At 55.4% G+C, this 21,237-nt stretch overlaps 1 protein-coding gene across 5 annotated transcripts in view; it reads right to left on the bottom strand.

Moving 5' to 3' along the window:
- Positions 1 to 21,237, bottom strand: part of FMNL3 (formin like 3) — a 52,770-nt gene that overhangs the window by 7,916 nt on the left and 23,617 nt on the right. For 2 of the 5 annotated variants that reach the window (XM_037031027.1, XM_037031026.1), the window contains exons 2-12: positions 13,404 to 13,487; positions 11,488 to 11,568; positions 11,150 to 11,226; positions 7,958 to 8,041; positions 5,197 to 5,349; positions 3,899 to 4,007; positions 3,645 to 3,721; positions 3,228 to 3,321; positions 2,054 to 2,128; positions 788 to 898; positions 325 to 474 (exon numbers count right to left, since the gene is read on the bottom strand). In XM_037031027.1, coding sequence (XP_036886922.1) covers positions 325 to 474; positions 788 to 898; positions 2,054 to 2,128; positions 3,228 to 3,321; positions 3,645 to 3,721; positions 3,899 to 4,007; positions 5,197 to 5,349; positions 7,958 to 8,041; positions 11,150 to 11,226; positions 11,488 to 11,568; positions 13,404 to 13,487 — 1,095 coding nt within the window. The remainder of the gene's footprint in view (positions 1 to 324; positions 475 to 787; positions 899 to 2,053; positions 2,129 to 3,227; positions 3,322 to 3,644; positions 3,722 to 3,898; positions 4,008 to 5,196; positions 5,350 to 7,957; positions 8,042 to 11,149; positions 11,227 to 11,487; positions 11,569 to 13,403; positions 13,488 to 21,237) is intronic. The other 3 variants (XM_037031030.1, XM_037031029.1, XM_037031028.1) reach the window with 2 other exon arrangements.

Here is a 21,237-nt window from a genome sequence, read left to right as displayed (position 1 = left end):
CCGGGCCCCACAGGCAGCTTGGCCTGGTGGCTTCCCTACATCACTTCCATGGGCCCAGGGTCTGAGACCACATGAAACTGGACAAGACAAATGGCGGTCTCTGACTCTCTCAAGCCGGAGATCACTCACACCCAGTCTTGGAGGTCAGTGTGTGTTCCAGTCTCTGGGTGATCCAGTGCCTCGGCCCAAGCATGCCTTAGAGCCCCGGGGGTGCCTGAGGCTTCCCTGGGCTCAATATGGGGATAGGTAGGCTGGCTCAGGCTCAGATGTCCCCATCACCTCCCCCCACAATGGTGGCTCTGGCAGCAGAGGAAGACCACCTACATGGGACACATGCTCCTCCAGCTCCTCCACCTTCTCCAGGGCCACGTTCTTGGTCTCAGCGTCTTCCAACAACCCCCCCACGTCGAACACGTTCTCCAGATACGCCTGGATCTGCACCTGCAGCTTCTCGCTCTCTGTGTGCCTTGACTTCTGGGGAGAGCAGAGGGAGTCGTAGCTGGGGAGCCTCCCAAGAAAGACTTGGCCCTCATCCCCCTCCATGGCCGCTTCCTAGAGCCTCAGACCCAGGGAGTCCCTGCTGTGGCTGTGCCAGATTCTCACCCCGTGGAGCGGCCTGCCCGGGCGCCCTCTGTGGGAGGGTCTGAGTCCCATGCCAGAGAAGACAGGTGGGGTTCCAGGGGCAGCCCTGACTAGGCTTTCATAAAAGAAAAACCCTTCATGATATGGCTAAGCTGGTCCTTTGCCCCAAAGCTCCTCGCCCTATGAGGACTCAAGCCCGGCTCACCTGCAGGAACTCCTCCAGCCCCAGCTTAGTGAACTCATACTGCAGGTGGACCCGGAAGTTCATATCCTCCACCGAGTGCACCACTATGTTGATAAACTGCATGCAGGCCACCTGCGGAAGAGGAGCCCCGACAGACAGAGACAAGAAGGGCAGGAGAGACCAAGAGACAGGGGGTGGTGGGCTGTCAGAATCAGCATCCTCAGGTGCATAATCAAAAACAGTGAAAGTGCACTGGCTGGTGTGGCTCAGTGGATTGAGTGCAGGCCTATGAAGCAAAGGGTCGCTGGTTCGATTCCCAGTCAGGGCACGTGCCCGGGTTGCAGGCTGGGTCCCCAGTGGGGGACATATGGGAGGCAACCACACATTGATGTTTCTCTCCCACTCTTAAAAAATAAAAATAAATTTAAAAGCAGTGAATAAAAAAGTTACCTCTTTCTGGGAGCAAAAGAGAATTTTAACTTTAAAGATATCAAAATTAAGCCCTGGCAGGTGTAGCTCAGTAGATTGAGTGTGGGCTGTGAACCAAAGGGTTGCAGGCCAGGTCCCCAGTACGGGGCACTCAAGAGGTAACCACACATAGATGTTTCTCTCTCCTCTTTTCCTCTCTCTAAAATTAAATAAATAAAATCTTTAAAAAAGATATCAAACTTAATACTCAGTGTATTAAGATAGGTAAATTACATGGGAAATAGATGTAAATGAAGCTACTGCTTTGATTTCCTCTGCATATCAACAAGTACTTTTTTTAAAAAAAGATTTTATTTATTTATTTTTAGAGAGAGAAAGAGAGAGAAACATCAGTGTGTGGTTGCTTCTCTCATGCCCCCTACTGGGGAACCGGCCCACAACCCAGGCATGTGCCCTGACTGGGAATTGAACCAGCAGCCCTTTGCTTCTCAGGTTGGCACTCAATCCACTAAGCCACACCAGCCAGGGCAGCAGGTACTTATTAAGACACCCCTACTTGGCTGAGACTGATGGGTAGAGACGCTGGAGGAAGAGTCTGGGAAAGGGAAAGCAGCTCAGATAGGACCCAAACCAGGGACAGAAAGGCCACCAAAGAGGGGAAGAAGGCAGACTCAGGACACCCAAATGACTTGTCTTGCAGATTCTAAATGCCAGCTGGTGTGGGCAAATGGACAAGGACCATTCTCTCTGGGAGGAGAGAACCATTCTGGGCTCCATACAGAATACTGAAACCCGGGGCCAGCTTGGCCCCCTGCGCTCAGGGCGCACGCCACCCGCCGGGCCCGGCCAGGTCCTCACCATGAAGTCGATATTGCTGTCCTCATTCCGGAAGTACTCCATCAGCTTCTCAAAGCGGTGCATCTCCTTGCACACCTGAACAATCAAACCCCTCAGTGGAAGGACCTGTCCCAGGCAGAGCCCAAGCCCCTAAGCCCTGGCTCCCAGGCACACCATGGCCAAGGGACAGATTCAGACCAAGTTTAACCACAGCTCCCTCTATGCAATGGACCATTTGGGACACAACAGAAGACAGCCTGGGACCTAGCTCCTGCCCTGGTTCCCTGGTCCCCCACCAAGTTGCCAAGGGAACTCAGTAAGGCCTGTGCCTTAGTTTGAGCTTTAGGTGCCTCTGGCGGGTGAGCCAAGAAGAAACACAGGGGTTAACTGTGACCCAGTTACTCAAGGAGGGAGCGGGGGAAGGAGGGGGCAAGGAGGGAGGTTGGAGGCACTGGCGAGGTGGGAGCTGAGGTCCTAGTGGGGGTGCAGGATTGAGGCCAGGGTGCAGGAAAGCCCCGGTGCTGACAGGGGTCCCAAGACTCCTCTGAGCTCTGGCTTCGAGGAGGAAGAGCCATTTCCTGGCTTGAACAATGGATGCTAGGGAAGCTGTCTACAGAGGAGAAGGAAGGGGCGGGACCGGCAGCTGCAGCTGGATGTCGAGGAATCCTATGTTCAAGTAGATGGGGGTTTCACGGCCAGGCCCAGAACTGGGAGAATTCAAGTACAAGCTCACTTTCCCTCACTAATAACAGCCACCAGCCCAGGAGGATCCTGGTTTGCCTTCTCCTCCCACTGCAAAAGCATCTGCCTTGGGCTCTACCAGTGGGTTTGCCTCAGAACCACCTGAGGAGCCTGGTAAAGCACAGATACCCAGGCTTGCCTGGAGTCTGTTCGTTTAACAAGCTCTTCAGGCATTCTGATGCATGGCCAGACCAGGACCACTGGACTAGAGGCCTCAGCTATCTGAGGAAATCCTTAGCTGGCCAGTCAAGAATGTTCCTGGCACATAATCTGGTCAGACTGAAGTTCTGGTTTTGTTGGAAGTGGGGGAGGGTGGTGGCAGGCTACTTAGGTAAGCGCTGGGATGTTAAAATTAATGGGATGCGTAAGATTGCAGGAAAGGCTGCTTGCCCACCTTGCTCCCACCTCCTCCCTGCCAAACACGCGCACACACACATGAATGCAGGAGACTGACCTCCTTGAAATTGTCAAAGGCAGCAAGAATGATTTCATGACCTCCCCGCACCAAACACACAGCTGCTAGGAGCTCCAAGACAAGGGCTTTGGTCCTAATGGGCAAAGAAGGAAGATCAACGCTGTGGCCCTCCACCACGGCTGCCACATCGCTCGTGTGCACAAAGGGGTGAGTTCTTTTAGAGCTCGGAGACAGCTCAGTGGGGAAGGGCAAGGCTGCATTTGGGAAAGAAGGCTGGAGAAGGCAGGCTCGCTCCCTCACTAAGCTGTGCAGACCAGAGGGAAGCCAGGAACGCTTCTGCTTCAGCAGAACCAGGGCATTGCCCCGGCCACGGGACCCCACGGCCAGGGGCTGGTGGCGCCCAGATCTCCAGAGCCCTGGGCCGAGTGGGAAAGAAAGGGGAGGGAAGCAGCTCACCTTGGGTTCTTGTTGTTGAGACTGAGCGCAATCTCGTTGACAGCATGGGGGTGGGACATGACCAGGTTGAACCCGTACTGTAGTGAGGGGAAAAAACAGAAGGAGAGAGGCCTTGATGGGTGGGAGGGAGGCAGATCCTTGACTCCTTGACAGCAGGCCCACCAGCAAACCTCTTCTAAAGCTGATGTCCTCCCAGCGCTCCTGCTGGGCAGAGGAGGCAGAGAGGCCGAGGGTGGGGCTGGTGTGCCCCCTACCTGGTAGTTCATGATGGCTCGGAGACAAAGGATGCAGACATGGACGTCATCCTTCTGGCTCACCAGGCGGGAGTTCTTCAGGGCCCTGCGCCCAGGTAGAGTGCTATACCTGGGAGAGAGGGAGCTGCTGGTGACAGGTCTAGGAGTGGTCATCATCATCCTGACAGCAGGCTGCCCCTCAGCGGCAGCAGAAAAGAGGGAAAGAGGACCTTGTGCCACCCACCCAGAGAAGGAGGGGGCAGGGGCGGGCACTCAGCTGTTTCACCCCCTGGAGCAGGTTTGCCAGTCGCTGCCCAGGATCCCGGCTTTAGAGCCGGTACCCAAACCATCCTAAGCCCAAACACAACAACAGGTGTGTAGGCCTTCCTAGTCCTCCAGATTGGTCCGGGGAGGCATCCGTCTGAGCCTTTCCTCCCCTTCCTCCTTCCGGTGGCTGCATCTTCCACATACTCCCTGGGGCAGGAGCACTTGGCTCCTGTTCCACTTCTGTGTTCCAGAAAAGGCAGCACAGACCCCAAAGGCTTCTGGAGCACCAAGGTACATCTGACTGCACCCCCCTCCAAGTGATGTTTGATGGAAGAAAGAGGAAGCACAGATAGTGTCTGCTTATGCAGGACTAGAATGATGAGCAGTGTCAGAGGGCGAAACCCAAAGGAGACCAGGAGAAAAGTATGACCACGAAACGGAGACCATGGAGAGGGCCACAGGCCCCAAAGGAAAGCTGCCCCAGGTGGGAGGGGCTCGGCGGTCCATCCACCTGCCCCTGGGCAGGACGGCTCCTACGATACTGCAGACGAATGAACACCTTGCAGACTTGGAGAGAAAAGGCCTAAAGGCAGCAGTAAAGGGAAGGCCCGCAGTGGGCAGGTCAGTGGGAGCTGCTCTCCGGGCACCTGACGGGGCAGAGTGCAGAGCCAGGGGGAAGCAAGCAGGAGGGCAGAGCTGGATTGCCCGGTGGAGCCAAGGGAGCTGGGCGAGGGCAAGCCCTGCTTGAGAGACTGGGAGGAATGGCAGAGCGAGAATGAGGAATGGAGGGGCCCCCAGAGACGGGGTGCGGAGGGGGAGAACTGGAACCCCAGGTGGGGTGGGCACAGCTGAGGGTGATGTACTTACCCAGGATAGATCGCTGGGCAGAGTCAAGGAGACAGAGAGGACAGACCAGAGACAGGCAGGCAGGCAGAAGGCAAGAGAGCTGAGCCTGGAAGCAAGAGTGGAGGGAGGAGCGTGAGCACTCACCGCCGTTACCCAGGACCTGGACGGGGGTGGGGGGCAGGCGGGCAGAGCGAGAGCACACATACCGGAGCACAGACTGGCGCGCAGAGCGAGCGAGGCTGTTGGTGAAGGGGGCTGACAGGGCGCTGGGCGGCTGCAGGTCCTCGATGGACCTGCTCCAGGACCGGAGCTTGTCAAATGCACCATCGTCACCACTCTCCAGACCCTCAAAGTCAAACCTGGAGCAGGGAGGGACACACATGCGCACACACAGGAGAAGTTCAGTGCCGAGATCCCAGCAAGCCCACCCTGCTCTGTCGATGTCTAGGGCAACAACAAGCAAGGGCAGTCAGAGGAGAAAGTGCGGCGCAGCCCTGGCCGGGGGAGCCCTGGCCGGGGGAGCCGACTGCACAGGCGAAGGGCAGAGCGGCGAGGAAGCACCAGCAGCGTGTCTGAGGGAACAGGACTGCTGAGGCGGCCAGTCGCTGCCCACAGGCCAGGCGACTCAAGGAGTGACATCCCCATGGGCCCAAAGGGACATGGGGAAATGGAATCTCTCCACACGCTCGGGCCCAGAAGAGACATCTCACAGAAGCTGCGGCTCTGCACATAGTCTGCCCCCTGGAGAACACGCCAACTTCAGGTCTTGCTAGTTGGGAAATGGCAGTGGCCCAAGGAGCCGGTGAGTGCCCTGAGGGAACCCGGCTGGCTCTGGGCTGGAGTCACGAGGGCAGAATGGGAAAATGTAGGAGTCCCAGCAGGCCCAGAGAGGGACAGCCTTCCACGGTCCTATACCATCACCGCTTTGAATGACCAGTTCTCTGGTATAGAGGTTCCCGGGGCCTGAGCTTCCCTGGGGGAAGGAACCACACAGGGTGGGGACAGGTATCCTTAGTCTGTCCCTACAGGAGCTGGGATGGCTTCTGTTTGTCACTTCCTGCTTCTGCCATCAGATGCTTCGGCAGCTGGGGAATGCGGCCAGGGCAAGGAGGACAATCGGAGATCACAAAGCCACAGAGCCTCCTCCCTTACCTATCCTCACAGTGCGGTACGTGTGCTCCGAGAAGCCAGCCCGCTCCTCTTTCCTGTCCTTTCCCCCTGAAGGTGGCTAAGGACTGAGCGCGCACCTCCTCCGGCTCTGCCCCCAGAGAGCCTTCGGCTCCATGCACACGCCCCGGGGGGCAAAGACAGAGGTTTTCCAAAGTAGGAAGCGATGCCCGCAGACGAGTGGGCGTCCCAAAGGAGGCAGGAGCAGACTCAGTCCTGCAGGTCAGGAGACGTTTAGGGGGCTCACGGCGGGGGGCTTGCTCACAGGGAAGCAGCTTCCCAGCGGCTTCTCCCCCTAAGTGTTCCCTATGCTGACACCAGTGGTTCCCAGACCGCGCCCTCACACATACGCTGTTCGGCTCTACCCATCCTCTCACCCTTCGCGGACACACACTCCCTCCTCCACCTGCCCCGACGCCTGCCCCAAATCCGTGGTTTAGAGATGGAGTCGGAGGCACTGCCGTGAACACAACACTCCTCAAGTCCTGGTGTATTTTGGTTTAGAGCAGCTGAAATTTGTTTGCTTTCCAAATAAGACAGGCTTATTTGGAAAAGTGATCTACATCTTTTTACTTTAGAAGTTCTGAATTTTTAAAAAGTCACTTCAGAAAATGCTTTCATTTCTTTCTCTAAAAAGGGTGGTTTTTAAAAGGGACAGGAGGACCTTGAGGCTGGACTTCTGCAGGGACTCGAATGCGGCGTGGGCCACCCTCGGTCTTAACAGGGAACGACCTGGAAAAGGTGACAGAGGCCCAACCTAGGAGGGGCATTAGTTCAAAACCTAAGGACAGGAGACTGGAGGCCTGCTTGATGAAGGAGAGCAGCAACGGGGCAAGGGCAGTGGCAAGAAAGGGAAAGTGGAGGCTGGTGCTGAGTCCCGGGATGAGGAAGTCCCCAGGATGTGGCACTTTCAGGCCTAAAACCAGGGAAAGTCACAGGCAGTGTGGGCCGGCTGGGCACCCTGGGGCTGACCTAAGGCTGGAGTGGGAGTCTAAATGTATTGGCCCTCTGGTCAACGATCACTTGTCAGCCCTCACTCCATATATTCGGGTAATTACGGTAGGGAACACCACCTTGAATATTAACTCAACAATAAAGTGGCTGCCAGAGCACAGATTTATGTTCCAAATACTGCAAAGTGCTTCACACACATTATCATCTAGTCCTTAGACTACTGGACTGCGGGTCCCCTCTGATATAAGAGGACAGACAAATTGCCTGAGGTCAGACAGACAGTAAATGACAGAGACCCACACCCAGCGCTGTCTGGTCTGAAAGCCCTTCGTTCCTTCCACTACCCCACACCACCGTCTCATCTGAGTCAATTCACTTCCTGCTTCCCCCGAGCTCCCAACCTGCTTGAAAAAAGGCTCCTGATGCTTCGTGTTCAGTCTGGGCCAAAGGTCAGGTTCACTGCTCCTGGAGTGACCTGGAGTGACCCTTGCACAACTGGAGACCCAAAGGAGCTTCTTGAGGAAGCTTCCCACCTCACCAGAGCATCTGTCCCAGAGGCCAGGACGCCCGCACCCTGGACTGCCCACAGCCTGCAGTCTGGACCCATCAGGTTCCGATTCTGAGCCCCCTTCCTGTGTCTCTCTCCTCCCACCCCAAAAATGCACCTTCTGCTCCAGCTACCTCACATTCTTCACTTGGCTGCCTCTCAGCTCCTCCCTGCTAGCCTGGAATCCCCCATTTCCACCTTCCCTGTTGCAATCTCACCTTGCCCCTCAAATCAGAATGGGATTGTGTCTTCTGTGCTCCCTCACTGGTCCCCCACCCCCAGCCCAGGGTGGTACTCACATGACAGAACATTGGGCAAAGGACAGGTAATCCACCAGCACATCCAGGCCTTTGTTCTCATCATTCAGAAACTCCCGCACCCACCTGCAAACAGAGAAAACATAGTGGAGGGCTCTGCTGAAGTCGGGGGAGGGGGAGGAGGGAGAGGAAACTGTGATCCAACAACACCCTCTGGGATTCCCCGAAACTGAGCACCAGGCTGGGAACATTCTGAAAATCAAAACCCACGGCAGACCCACCCTTTGTCATGTCACTGGCCTGGACCTCCCCTAGGCCAGGAAGCCAGGGAGGGGACAAGGCCCAGGCTTTCCAATACCACACCACCAAATGAGCTTCAGGAGGCCCCTTCTGAGCCAGGGCCCCGGCTCAGTCACCTTCTCTGCCCCTGGCGTCTAGCACGAGGCTGGGCGCACTGTCTTCGAGTGATGTTTCTTAGAAGAACTGGGGGATTATCCAGAGCGTTTGCTGCAGCCCCTGTGCAGGGCTGATAGAGACCAGCAGGTCCCCAACTGGACCCAAGTCTCAGTCAAAAGACCAGTGGGAAGGGTCAGAGAGAGACTGGAACGGAGGCATACTAACGAGCCTAGGGGCTCTGCACCAAGTTCAAGGAAAGGTGTTTTAGGAAGTAGTGAGCAAAGAGGGATCTGTGGGAATTCTGTGTTTGGCAGAACAGGAAAAGGATGGGGGAAGAGTCAGAAACTGAGGTGACTCCAGAATGGCTTTGACCACTCAGCCGGACTGAGGAGCTGGGCCCCTGTGGCCGGCGGGGCCGGAGAGTGGACAGCAAGCTGTCCAGAGACAGCAGCAGACCCGGGCAGCTCCAGCGCTCTGTCTTCAGGCCCTTGGGGCTCAGACATCCCTGAAAGGGCAGTGAAGAGCATGCCCTAGGAGACCGTTATAGGACAAGTTCCGTCCAGGGCAGAGAGACATGACGCTGTCAAGATGGAACCCTGGCTGTCCCGCAGGCGCCGTTCCCTCGGAGTGTCTTGAGGTATTTAACGGTCAGCTGTGCCCAACAGCCCTGCAGGGACACTTCTCCTCCACAGCTGGAAACCAGCGCCATGTTTGCCAGCCACACCCTGAGCTCCAGAGAGGCTGGGCCGCAGCACCGAGCCCAGCTGAGATCTGGCAGCGAGCTCTGGCTGAGGCTGACTGACACCGGAGCTGCCTCAAGTTAGCTTCCGCTCTGGGGGCTGACGGGCCTCCCGTTTCCTGTCTGTCTGCTCTCCAGCTCCCCACCCCCTTCTCATTTCCTGTCTGAGTCTACACTGCTATTTTAGGGATCTTGACACTTTGAGGAGAGGTTAAAGGGCACTTAGGCAAGGCGGAGAAACCAATACAAAGCAGGGAGAGGAGGAGCTGCAGAGGCGCTGGAATCCCACTTCCCAGCTCACCCAGCTCCAGGGTGTGAGTTCCCACTGGGCTGCGGCTGCCCACCCAGCTCCCATGGGTCCTGGGCCCATCAGGCTGTGGCCAACGCAGGATCCTTCTCTCCCTTCCTCTCCCTGGGCTCACATCACCCAGGAGCACCCACACTGAAGCTAGACAGCCTGACAAAGTCTCCTCAGAAATCCTGGAAGGATTCTGGCACCCCTGCACGACTCTACCAGGAGAAGCCCCAGTCCAAATGACGGGAGCCCCTCAAGTGCCAGACACTAAGCTGTTCCCTGGGGACCAAACCCAGGTCCAGACCTCTTACGTGCGTGGCAACTGCCAAGAGGCCCCAGGCCTGGGAACCATGCTGCTCCGGCCCCACTTCCTGGCCAGTGGCCAGAGGGGGAGGCACCAGGTAGAAGGGGAGGGTAGAAGGGGCTGTCGCACACTGCCCTGTGGTTCTCTGGAGAAAGTCAGACCCCCATCATCACACAGCAAGACTGAATAAGGAAGACATGAGGGCCTGAGAGGGAGGGACAGCAGGAGGGAGGGAAAGGCCCCGTGGAGGAGCTCGGGCTGGAGCCCCGAGATGCCGTCTGTTTCACTCGTGGCCTCATATGCAGGGCAGCTGAGGCGGCGCTGCCAGTTTTCCTTCCTGAGGAGTCACTGAGTAAAGATGGAGGCTTCGTTACATGTTTCCTCATGGGCCAGCTTTCAATGTCTGGTTCACAGATGAGGTATGAAAGCCAAATCTGGCCACCAAGCACAGCTACCGAGGCCAGGAACTGTCCCTTTCCTGTTCTCTCCTGGGCCATTTCCTCTGCGGCTGCTGCAGCAGCTGGCTACGTCCAGGTAGCCTCTACAAGGGCCCTGGGCTGGCTCAGCCCGGGCATGGACAAGTAGGCAGCTGCCTGGGGCAGGAGGGGGAGACCAATGAGATCATTTGGCCCTTCTCTCAGGAAGCCCAGGATCCTGGGGCTGGCACCAGCTTAGGGACCCCCACCCCAACCCCCAGCTAGATTTGTCACTCTTGTAAGTTCTCAACACTTGTGCCAGGCCCCTGGTCAGAACGGTAGTCCTTCCTGCTGCTGTCTGTCAGGTGTCCCTCGTTGTCCTTTGTGCTCTCTCTCTCTCCCTCCCCACCCCCTCTCACTTTCACAGTATATACCCTGGCCAGTTACAGTTTCCTAAAACTGAGACCACTGCCGTCTTTCATTGTACCCCACGCAACAGCCCCTGCCTGTTCAGCAAGCGCTGGGTCCGCATCAGAGACCCCAGGGGCCCTGTCAATGGGTTGGCAGAGCCAGGGCCCATTAACACAGAAACCATTCAATTCCCAGCCCCGCTGCCTCAGATCTTCTCTTCTGGTACCTCAAGAAACTTCTGCTCTTTTTACAATTGTCTTAAAATCAAGCAAACAATCTTCTGGGCACAAAATAGTCCAGCAACTAGGTCTCGGCTACCAACGCAACATGCTTCCCCATCCACGGCCTTCTCTGGGCTGTCCTTGGCCCAGCCCCAGGCCCCAGGCGGACTCCAGTCTCAGCTGCTGTGGGAATTTCTTCCACTCAAAGCCACAGGCTGAGGACCCCAGGAGAGGCCCCAAGCTTGCCAGCAACATCCAGCCGGCAGCTGTAAGAGTCAAGGGGAGAAAAGCCAGAAAGGAACAGTCTGAAGATCGGGGGAACTAAAGCCATTCAAGGGGCAACTCTGCCACCCACTGCCACAGGGGGATAAACAGGCAGACTATGTATCCTCAGAGGACACCAGGCCCCGAGTGACCAGGCAAAGAGGCTCTGAGGGCCAAACCCGACTCACCCGATGTGGTTGGTACGAAGCGAGATCTCCAGCTCCCTCAGCACTTTGGTTGACTCCTGCACTCTCCTCCTGAACTTCTGTAAACATGGGATTTTATGTCACTGATCAATCCAACTTCACAGGACAAAAGAAAGGGGCAAAGGGAAGGGACACAAGAGGGCAGTCACAGGCCTTCCCTCTGTGGCCAGCCAGCCGCTCCAGGCCCACGGCCTCAGAACCCAGAAACCCGGCTCACACTGCTCAGAAGCTCCTGACCAACCCCGAGTCCAACAGTTTGCCTCCCAACCCCACAGGACTATGATGGCGGCAAGACGGGGCCTCCCCGCCTTGTACCTCACCTTCCGAGTTACGCTGGGGTCCAAGAAGCTCTGGAGTTTCTGGATGTAAGTGTGGGGAGGGTTTTTCACCTGGAATCGTTCCTGCAAGGGAGGCACATGTGTGTGCACAGAGTGCTGGGGACCTAGCATGCTCTTCCTGACTGCAAGGGCCGCCTCCTACGGGTGTTGCCTGAGCCCCACACCATGGGTCCCCTTTCCTGACTTATCCTCGGGCGCTTGCCCCCTGCTGCCATCTTCCCCAACTCCAATGGGCGCTCCCTGAGCCTAGATGTTTCTATGTCCAAATTCCATTAAGAGCCCGCTGCTTGCTGAAAAGAAGTGGAGATCGTGGAGCTCAGAGCAGCACCCGGAACGTAGATCCGATTGGCAAATGTTCGCTGCCTGGCCAACCCATGGATGGGCAGCGGGGGGGCAAGGGGAAGACAGCCAGCCTCACGGAGTCCGACCTTCTCAGCTCTGAACTTAGAAATTTGGATCGGCCTGGTTTTGAGAGTTAACAAAGTTAAGGGCTGCAAACACACTCCCTACTCCTCGCCAGGCCCTGGGCCCCCCAAATGCAAAGTGACCTCAATGCCGAAGCCCGCTTTCAGCAGAGTCACCCCCGGCCTCCTTCCACACAGGGTGTGGGATCAAGCCCTTCCCATGGTGGCCCAACCCCCTCGTCTGGCCCGAGGGGAATCTCAGGGAAAACTCTTAGGTGTTCTGGTCCTGTAAAAATAATTAATTTTTTTAAAAAAGGAACGACTGAAAGATTATCAATTAAAGAAACTCAGTACCGAAGGCTGATGTTCTCTAAACCTCAAGCAAGGGTTCCCCGTGCTCACCAACTCTGCTTAATGCAGAACGTGAGGAGATGGGCCCTCACTGGCCAGAGCGGGGCCTGGGCGGGGCCTGGGCTGGGCACTACCCTGCCTTGGGTCCAGCAGCACGACTTGGGCAGCAGAGAAGCCTAATGGTTAGTACAGGGTCAGCTACCTGAGCCCTGGCTCCCTCACCTACCAGGGTTCTTCACCTATGAAATATAACAGTGCCTTCCTCACAGGGCTGTTGTGAGGATCAAATGAGATATTTTGGTATGTATAAAGTGCTTGGTCCATACAAGAACTCAATGGCAGCTACTATGATTTTGTTCAGTGCTTGAGAAGAAATAATAAATTCGTCTGTGCAAGGTGCTGGGTGAACACACTGCCTACACAGCGCCAGGGGCTTCCACACCCCCCAAGAAGTGAGGCAGCAGAAGCCAGCGCTCAGCCCTGCCAATAGGCCTGTCCAAGTTCACAGACTCGTGACTTTGATCTTCAGATGTCTATGGGGTAAAGAGCCAGGCCATAGGTGTCAGTTCTTGGTTCCGAGCTAAGTGATAATTTCTATATTCTCTTCCAGCTCTAAACACTATTCATGCGGAGAGAGCTTCCAAGCCTCACGTTCTGAGATTTGAGGACAGGAGACTCTCGGATTGGGGCTTCTCATGCATACAGGCCAGTAAATAATGAGAAAAACCCTGCTATTCATCAGGCACAGGGCAGAGCGAGACAGAGGTGGTCCTTTGGATTACTGCCCTGCCAGGCACAGCCCTGGCCCGGAGGAAAGGCAGAACAGGTTCTGCTGGGAACTACTGTGCTCCTCCAGAGCCCTCCGCCCCAGGCCTACACAAACCTCCTGCTGGCTACTGCCCATTGGGACGAAATCAAGACAGCACGTTGCAGGAGCTAGAGGGTAACTCAGCCTACAAGCCCTGTCTCTGCTAGGGCAGTCCTCTTGGAACAGAAAGTAGGCGCAGACTGTAGTAGGCGCAGACTGGGGCTGAGTCCAGGCCAGTCTTCTTCAAGGGACGCTGGGGCCGCGACCCATGCCTGCGGTTCCGCTACCTCGTTCAGCCGCAGATACAACCCCCTGCCCTGCCCCGAGCCCCGTACCTGGTCACAGATCAGATCCCACTTCTTCTCGTTGTCATACTGCCGCAGGAGCCGGGCCTTGTCAGGGGGCAGGTTCATGGAGCTCTGAGGAGAGAAGCCCAGGCAATGGGGCTGAACGCTGCCCCCACCCGGAGGAGGGGAAAGCTGGACTGCACACCCTTCCCTCCGGACCCTCCGTGCACCCAGACACCATCGCTAACAAGGAAGACTCTCAGAGGGGCGCAGACCTGCTGCCGCCCCTTCCTATTTAGGTGTTTGGTTAAACAGTGCTCTCCAAACCGCAGGTCATGGAATCAGCTTAGTATGTCAAGATTCTCTTTATTTCAAATGAAAATGAACAGATTAAAATAGAATAGGATAGGAGACACCAGAATTCATTGCAAGTAGGAGATATGAATAATTAAGTTTTCATAAAGCTTTTGTTTCTTTTATAGTTTATTTACATATGAAGATCTGTCCAGAAAGTATCCAGCTATGTAGTAAGAAAAATAGACATTTATGGAAGAAGATACAAGATACAAGGAACATTGTACACAGGACAACGACGCCTCAGTCCCCTTCAAAGTAGGCACCTCAGGACCTCACACAGTTCTCTCAATTGCCATCAGCTGCCCTGTAGTATTTTCCTGAATTTCATCAATGTTCTGGAATCTCTTCCCTTTCAAAGGTGATTTTCATTTTGGGAAAAGCCAGAAAGAAGTCACAGGGCACCAAATCTGGGCTGTAGGGGGCTGAGTCACCTGGGTGATTTGAAATTTCACAAAAAAACTCTGCATAAGACGTGATGCACGAGCGGGTACACGATTGTGATGAAGTTGCCAGTCACCAGTTGCCCACAGCTGCAGCCTTCTGCATTATCCAAATAGTTTCCATGGAGGAATGATCAAGCTTAACCCAAAGTTTGATGCAGATTTATTGCTCTACTCACTCAGTCATTTTGAATGCCATGGCCACACAGTACACATGCTCCATTCACCAGCATTTACGGCCCCCACTGACTAGTACAGTGAAGTCATCATTGTTCATGCATGTGCATTCCAGTCCACTCTCCCTGGCTGCCAGGTTACATTGATGTCATGCAAACCGTTCTCGTTGTATTAGCAATGGCTGGACTTTTTCTGGACAGACCACACACACACACACACACACACAGACACACACACACACGTCATACTGCAAAATGTGTTTCTTGATGTAGGACAGGTCAAGAAAGTTTGAAAGCCACCAGTTTAAAACAGAAGCTTTCTCCCTGGCTGGTGTAGCTCAGTGGATTGAGCATGGGCCTGCGAACCAAAGGGTCACAGTTCAATTCCCAGTCAGGGCACATGCCTGGGTTGCAGGCCAGTTCCCAGTACAGGGCACATGAGAGGCAACCATACATTGATATTTCTCTCCCTCTCTCCTTCCCTTCCCCTCTAAAGACAAATAAATAAATAAAATCTTTTTTAAAAAAACCCAGAAGCTTTCAATCTGCTCTTCCCCTGTGGCTTGAGAGATGGGTGGCCTCCCTGCACCACACACACTGTGGGCCAGTCCCGAGCACCGCCACCTGCGTAGGTGCGACAACTCTACCCCCGTGCCCCACGTCAGGACACAAGTGAATGAGAAGGACATTAGCATAAAGATAGCTTGCTCAGAATATTTTTAAGAAATAAATTACAAAACTTTAGTACTTTTTTTTTAAGACTTTATTTTATTTTATTTTTTTAAAGATTGTATTTATTTATCTTTAGAGGGGAAGGAGAGAGGGAGAGAAACATCAATGTATGGTTGCCTTTGGTGTGTCCCCTGCTGGGAGTTGGCCTGCAGGGAACCATCCTGCAACCCAGGCATGTGCCCTGACTGGGAATCGAACCGCGATCGTGTGGTTCACAGGTCTGCACTCAATCCACTGAGCTACACCAGCCAGGGCTAAAACTTTAGTACTTTAATTATTAGTAGCAAATTACTTATGACACACACACATCCCAATTAATTAAGACACAGTCAAGTGTCCTGACCCCTTGTTGAGACACCCTAATCTAGAATATATGAGCACAGACCATCCTTTTATCTTGCTCACTACTGTTTGCTGAATGAATAAACCAACAAAAGTGTAGGTGAGAGAGCGGGTGAAGCCCGAGGCACCCGTGCGTGACCTGGCCGCACCCAGGGCAGCGGCCTTTATCGCCATCCAGCCAAGCCTCTCTGCTACCCAGGCCGGCTGCCTTGTTTTAGGTCACAGCCCTTGCCTCTAGAGGTGGATCCCTGCACCTGCCCCACCCCCACACTCTTGAATCAAATACCATCTCCTGTCTGAGTATCATAGCTGTGTGATAGCCCATGTGCCTTCCCACAAATCCCGCCTCACCCCCAGCACGCTGCTGGCCACCTGGAGGGCCTTCCTCTCATCTTTCTCTCCTTTACCAACTGCTCTGAGTCCAGCTCTAACTCCCTGGTAACCCAAGCATGAGCACTTGGTTCATCTCTGCCCACTCCTTGACATCCTTGTCCCTGGGGACAAGAATCGTGTGCACCGAGGAGTCACGCAGGCCCTACATGACTGCAAAAGAAGCAGGAGGCTGAGAGGAAATCCTGAAACAGTTTATTTCTATCACTTGTACCTATGATGCCTTTGTCTACACACACCCTACTGAAGCAGGTGAATGCTCATCTAGCCTCTAGAGGGCTGTCTATTTGTATGGCCTCCAAACCCCAACAACGCGTAACACTGTGATCGGCACCCATTGGAGAGCAAATGGACGGTAAACCTATGGTGAAGATGTCCCGATCTGAGCTATGGGCCCAGATTGTGGCTGGAAATGGGATTGCTATGGCTCATTAAAAAAAGTAGGGTTGGGATCTCTGGTCGGCATTTAGGAATGGTAGAATTTAGACATACAGACGGGGGGGTGGGGGAGGTGGAGAGAGAAGAAAGGAGGGGAAGACACCGCCACATCACACCTCCCTGCCATAGGAATCTGCCTGAACTTGCCCAGGAGAGAGGGGCCAGCGGAACCCCCCACTGCTGATGGAATAGGGATGGCTGGGGTGGGCCAGTGCTATTTGCAGCCCGAAGGTTCTCTCTGGATCTACTTTGCTAAGGGCCAACCTTGGCATGTCTATGGGGATAGCAGAACAAGGGCAGAAGGCCACAACAGTGACCCAAAGGTCAAAGGTGAGCCCAAAGCTAAGTCTCCTACCTAACCAGGGCCATGGCACTGCCAGCTGAACCCAAGGGAGAGCGGAGCAGAAACTGTGCTCTGTGCACATCCTAAGCACATCACTGTCACCTGCCCGTTTATCCCAAGTTTGTGTCATGAATATAGTTTTCTATTGTCACCCCTAGAAAGGGAGGGAGCAGGGAGCGCACACCACTGTGGCAGACATCACATCCTGTCTACGCCAACTTCCTCCCTCAGCCGCCACTGCCAGCTGCTATGGCCTTGTACTTCCCCACCAGGCGAACTGGTGAGGAAATGCTTCGTGCCCCTGGGACTTCAAATACAGAACAAAGTCACCCCCTTTGGGACCACTAGCCTGAGAGCATGGAAGAGGCATGTCAGGGGCCTGGCTAAAACTTGAGATGCGCAGAAGCGATGAACCCCCAAAGTGTGGAAACAGGTCCGACCGCAGGCCCGCGTGCTCCAGTCTCCAGCTCCGTGTGGCCCTTTCCAGACTGCGAGGCCAGCCTTCTCTGCTTGTTTGGGACTGAAGTGTGATGGGACTGAAGTGGGCAGTGAGAATGCCCCCAGCCTCCAGCACACTCACAAGAAATTGGTCACGGGCTGCAGGGTGGGAGCCACCCACCACGTGGGCAGGATGGGGGCCTGGCCGGGCTAATCCTCTCCCTGCCAGACAGGGTGCCGGGGCGTCTGCCTCCACCCGAGAACATGCGTGAGTCCAGCAGCGCTCCTACGTCCTGAGGAAGCTGCTCTGCCTTGAGGACAACTTTCTGAGTTCCGGGGACAGCCAGGGAGCAGACCTGACGAGGTTCCGGTCTCAGGCAGAGGTTTGCTTCCTTGACACTCAGTGGCTCCACAGGGACTGCGGGCGCCAGGAAGGCAGAGGCAGGCCGAGTCCTTGCTACCTCCTCACTGAGACGCTTGCCGAGCGGGAAGGAGGCGCAGCTGTCTGGGAGCAGGGGGCACGGGACGTGGAGCTGGTGCCAGACGACTTGGGGATCTTCAGGGTGCTGAGCCTCAGGGAACTCATGCATAAAAGAGATAATCTTGCTCCTTCTCAGGGTTTTATGAGGATTAATGATAAACATTTTATGTCTGTATTTGCCTGTTACACTGTGGGTGTTCAACATATTCCCCTTCCCCTTCCTCGTGAAAAGCCTGGGCAACGCAGTGGCACCCACCCTCCTGCTTCTGGATTGTGTCTGTCTGTCTGTCTCTCTCTCGGCCTCTGTCCCCACTTCGGCACCTGCTTCTCAGCACTCTGAGGACGAAGCAATCCTTTACCTCTCCTCTGATCCCTCTCAGGTTTCCTCCAAGACTAGGAGGCAATGGAATACCACCATTTTTGGGGAGGGATGGGTGACTCCAGGGAGCTGGGAAAAGGGGAAGAGGAACTCAAGCTGAGAGAAATTCTGGGACTGAGAGCTACAGCAGAGGGAACCAGCAAGCAGTCTAGTAATAAAAACCTATATGGAAAGAAGCAGCAAGGGGTGGATCTGATGCTTCTCCAGCAAGCTACTTTGGCTGCCTGCCAGTGTGAGACCAGGCAGAGTGCCCTGCGCTGCGGCCACCCCCCTCTTGGGTTCTGTGGGAGCCAGGCCTCTTCACTCCGCACCTGAGCCTGCCCGCCCCGCTCAGGAGGGCGGCAGGGCTGGTGGCAGAGGTTCCCTTCCCTTTCCTGCTCTGCGCCTGCGGCCATTTAGCCCCTCCTTGTTTCCTTCCCCTTGTGGGGAGGGAAATGCCAGTGGGGTTGGGGTTTCCTTCAGCTGTGGGCTCTTTAGGACTCACCCCTGACTTGTCAGTCTCCTTGGGCGGGGCCTGGGGAAAACCCGACACAGAAATAGGAACCACCAAAAATGTCCAGCTGTTGCTGTGGGTCCCGGTCAATCATGAACCTCAGGAGCAGAGACAAAAATGGCATGGCCCCTCTGAGAGGCAGGGGCAGGAGGGCTGAAACTTTCCTGCGAAGGGGATTCTGGAGGCTTTAGGGAAGGCAGGCAGGGGATGTTTATTTTGAGCGAATATGGAATGTGAGTTGGTGGTTTCTTAATATTTTCCCTTTTGGAACCACGCTGGACACTCCTCCCAAGTGTGGTAGTCCCGACCCTCAGGTTCAGCCTGCAGGGTCGGGAGCCCTGGGGAGCTGAATCTACAACTTCTTCGGAGATGATATGAGACACTGTCCTGGGCACCACACGCTGCTGAGCCCTGGGCCACAGCTGCCACCAGGTCATCTGGTGCATCCACAGGCCAGTGGTGGTACAGGCGGGCACAGGTGCACGCAGTGAGGAGGCACCAAGTTCAGGAGCCCAGGGCAACACCAGGCACAGAGGCCCATCCCCGCCTGCCAAAAAGACAGAGGATTAGGCGTAGCGCAGCCTACCCTCCACGTGTCTCTACTGGTGGGCAATAGGCACAGCCCGTGGCCAGCTGGGCACTACTCCCAAAGGGCAAGAGCCCAAGGAGGTGGGAGGTACCAAGCTCCTGCTGCCTTGGCCCCCTTGGCGGCCACAGCCAGCCCTCGCAGTAGCAGCTCCCAGACAATGAGAGTTATTTTCAGCCAGCGCTTTAACACAAGCCAGCTGGCCAGTGCACAGGGCGGGAGTCCTCCTCCACCCAGCCCGCCCAGATGGCAGGCAGGCCCAGCCCCTCGCCTACGCTGCTGCCTCCGCCTCTGCGTCACTGATTGTTTATCTCATCGTTTCAGCACAACTCCCCCCAAAACTACAATCCTTTCAAAAGGAAACCAAAAAATCAAAGAGTTTGATCAAAGGTCCAAAAGCTAAAGTTAAAAGGTCCAGGCGTGGGAAGCACAGCAGCCCCCAAACCCCCTCCTCTTCCCCAGCCCCAGGACTGCGGGCGGAGCACAGGGGAGGAAGCGGAATGGGTCGGTGGCCGGATCTCCCTGCGGCCTCCAAGGATGAGGCCCAGCCGGCTTTGCTGCCAAACTGGAGGACAGAGCTCAGCACTGCTCTCCTCGCCTGCCTCTCCCCCACCCTTTTCGGAGCTCGGGTTTGGAGAAGATAACGTGAGACACGCTGGGATGAGCCCGAGAGGACGGTGAAAGATTCTGGGAGAAGAACCGTATCCTGCCCCGGAAAGGAAATCACTGGAACAGTTCGTGACACTTGGCTGGAGGGAGAGGCACACGCCCCAGGATGGAGTGGGGTGAACACTTCAGCCAGCCCTCGCACGTTGGAGAGTTCAAGAACAGGAAGGGGTGGACCGCAGTGGTCACTTCCCTGGACGCTCGGCCTCCAGCTCCCCCGCGTCCTGCTCATCTCTCTCCATCCACCACCCTACGCACAGGAGCTCACCGGCAACACAACTCTAGCCAGGCACACACACTTTGCTCCAGGCCTGAGCTGCCCTATTAGACTTACGGGAACACTGCTCATGACAAAGGACATCAGAAAAGTGGGTGCTCCATGACTGAAGTGTCTGTAGTGGCTTAGGTCCAGCTTTCTCTTTCTGTTTCATTGAAGCTATCACTTTGGGGATAAACTGCCAGGGAAGAGCCAGCTTTCACAGGCTCAGAGCCCTGTCAGAGAACATGCTTCTGTGGTCGCTGATGAACTCCATAACCAGACATGACTTGCTGAGCAGTTACGGGCCAAGTCCCTGAGCAGCCAGAGGAAAACGAGATGGATTCACCAGATGTCTCAGGCTGAGCTCTGCAGCTGGCACCAGTAAAGTCAGATGAAGGAGAGGTCCTAGAAGGCCGTCCGTCAAACACAAAGGTAGCTTTTTCCAAATACAACTGTGCCCCTTGAGGCCCCTTCTTCACCTTAGAAGACTCCTCCATTGGATTCTCAGGGGTCAAAGGAAGTTGGCCATGCCCCGATGCCAGCAAAGCCCCCAACTCCACCCTAACATCAGGTAACCTCTTCAGGTAACCTGGCCCCCCAGCCCTGGCCGGGGACATCCCCCTCTGGCCTACTTAGTCAAGAACCACGCTGTCTCAACAGGACTCTTGTTAGGTCTTCCCAACCGAAGACCCCAGGGCCTAGCTAAAAAGCCATTGTGACAGCAACTTGATCCGTCTGCTGACTGCCCAGCCCCTCCCCGCGGTTAGCCAGACCCACACGCTCCCCAGTTACGCAGAATGGAAACTATTCTGCTGGGGGCAGCCGGATTTGCAAAGCCAAGGAGTCTTGGGGCAGAGCCTCACATTCTTCCTGCAGCCAACCAAGGTCCTCCCTTCTCGTCACGACATTCTGCCTTCCTGTCTACGGAGCCCTAATAGGCAACCACGCCTCTCAGAGGACACACTTCTGGGCTTACACCCTACAAAGGGTATTTTCCTCTCTCCCCCTTACTCGCTGAGACCCAGTACATCACCTTCCTAGGGTCTCTCATCCACACCTCTCCCTCCATTCCCACTGTCCCCACTGGACGGGCCCATGCTATTCACCCCTGACCCCTGGGATAACCTTCTAGCTGGTGCTGTTCGCCTTCCGGCACTTCCACCCCCGACCCCCCTGCTCGTGGATGAAATTTCTAAACTTCCTAAATAAATGGCTTCTTCTCAGTTCAGGAATTTTCTCCCGCTCGTTATCATTTACAGAAGAAAACCTGAATGCCTTGGCCTGCCCTGCTTAGACTCTTAAAGTAAGAAAGAGCTTCAGAGGTTAAGAATCTCCCCACACTGGCCCCAGTGTCTCTGACCA

This window comes from Sturnira hondurensis, unplaced genomic scaffold (genome assembly GCF_014824575.4).
Source record: "Sturnira hondurensis isolate 20B ecotype Veracruz unplaced genomic scaffold, ASM1482457v3 Scaffold0020903, whole genome shotgun sequence".
NCBI classification, from domain to species: Eukaryota; Metazoa; Chordata; class Mammalia; order Chiroptera; family Phyllostomidae; genus Sturnira; species Sturnira hondurensis.
This window is presented reverse-complemented; position numbering and strand designations above follow the sequence as displayed.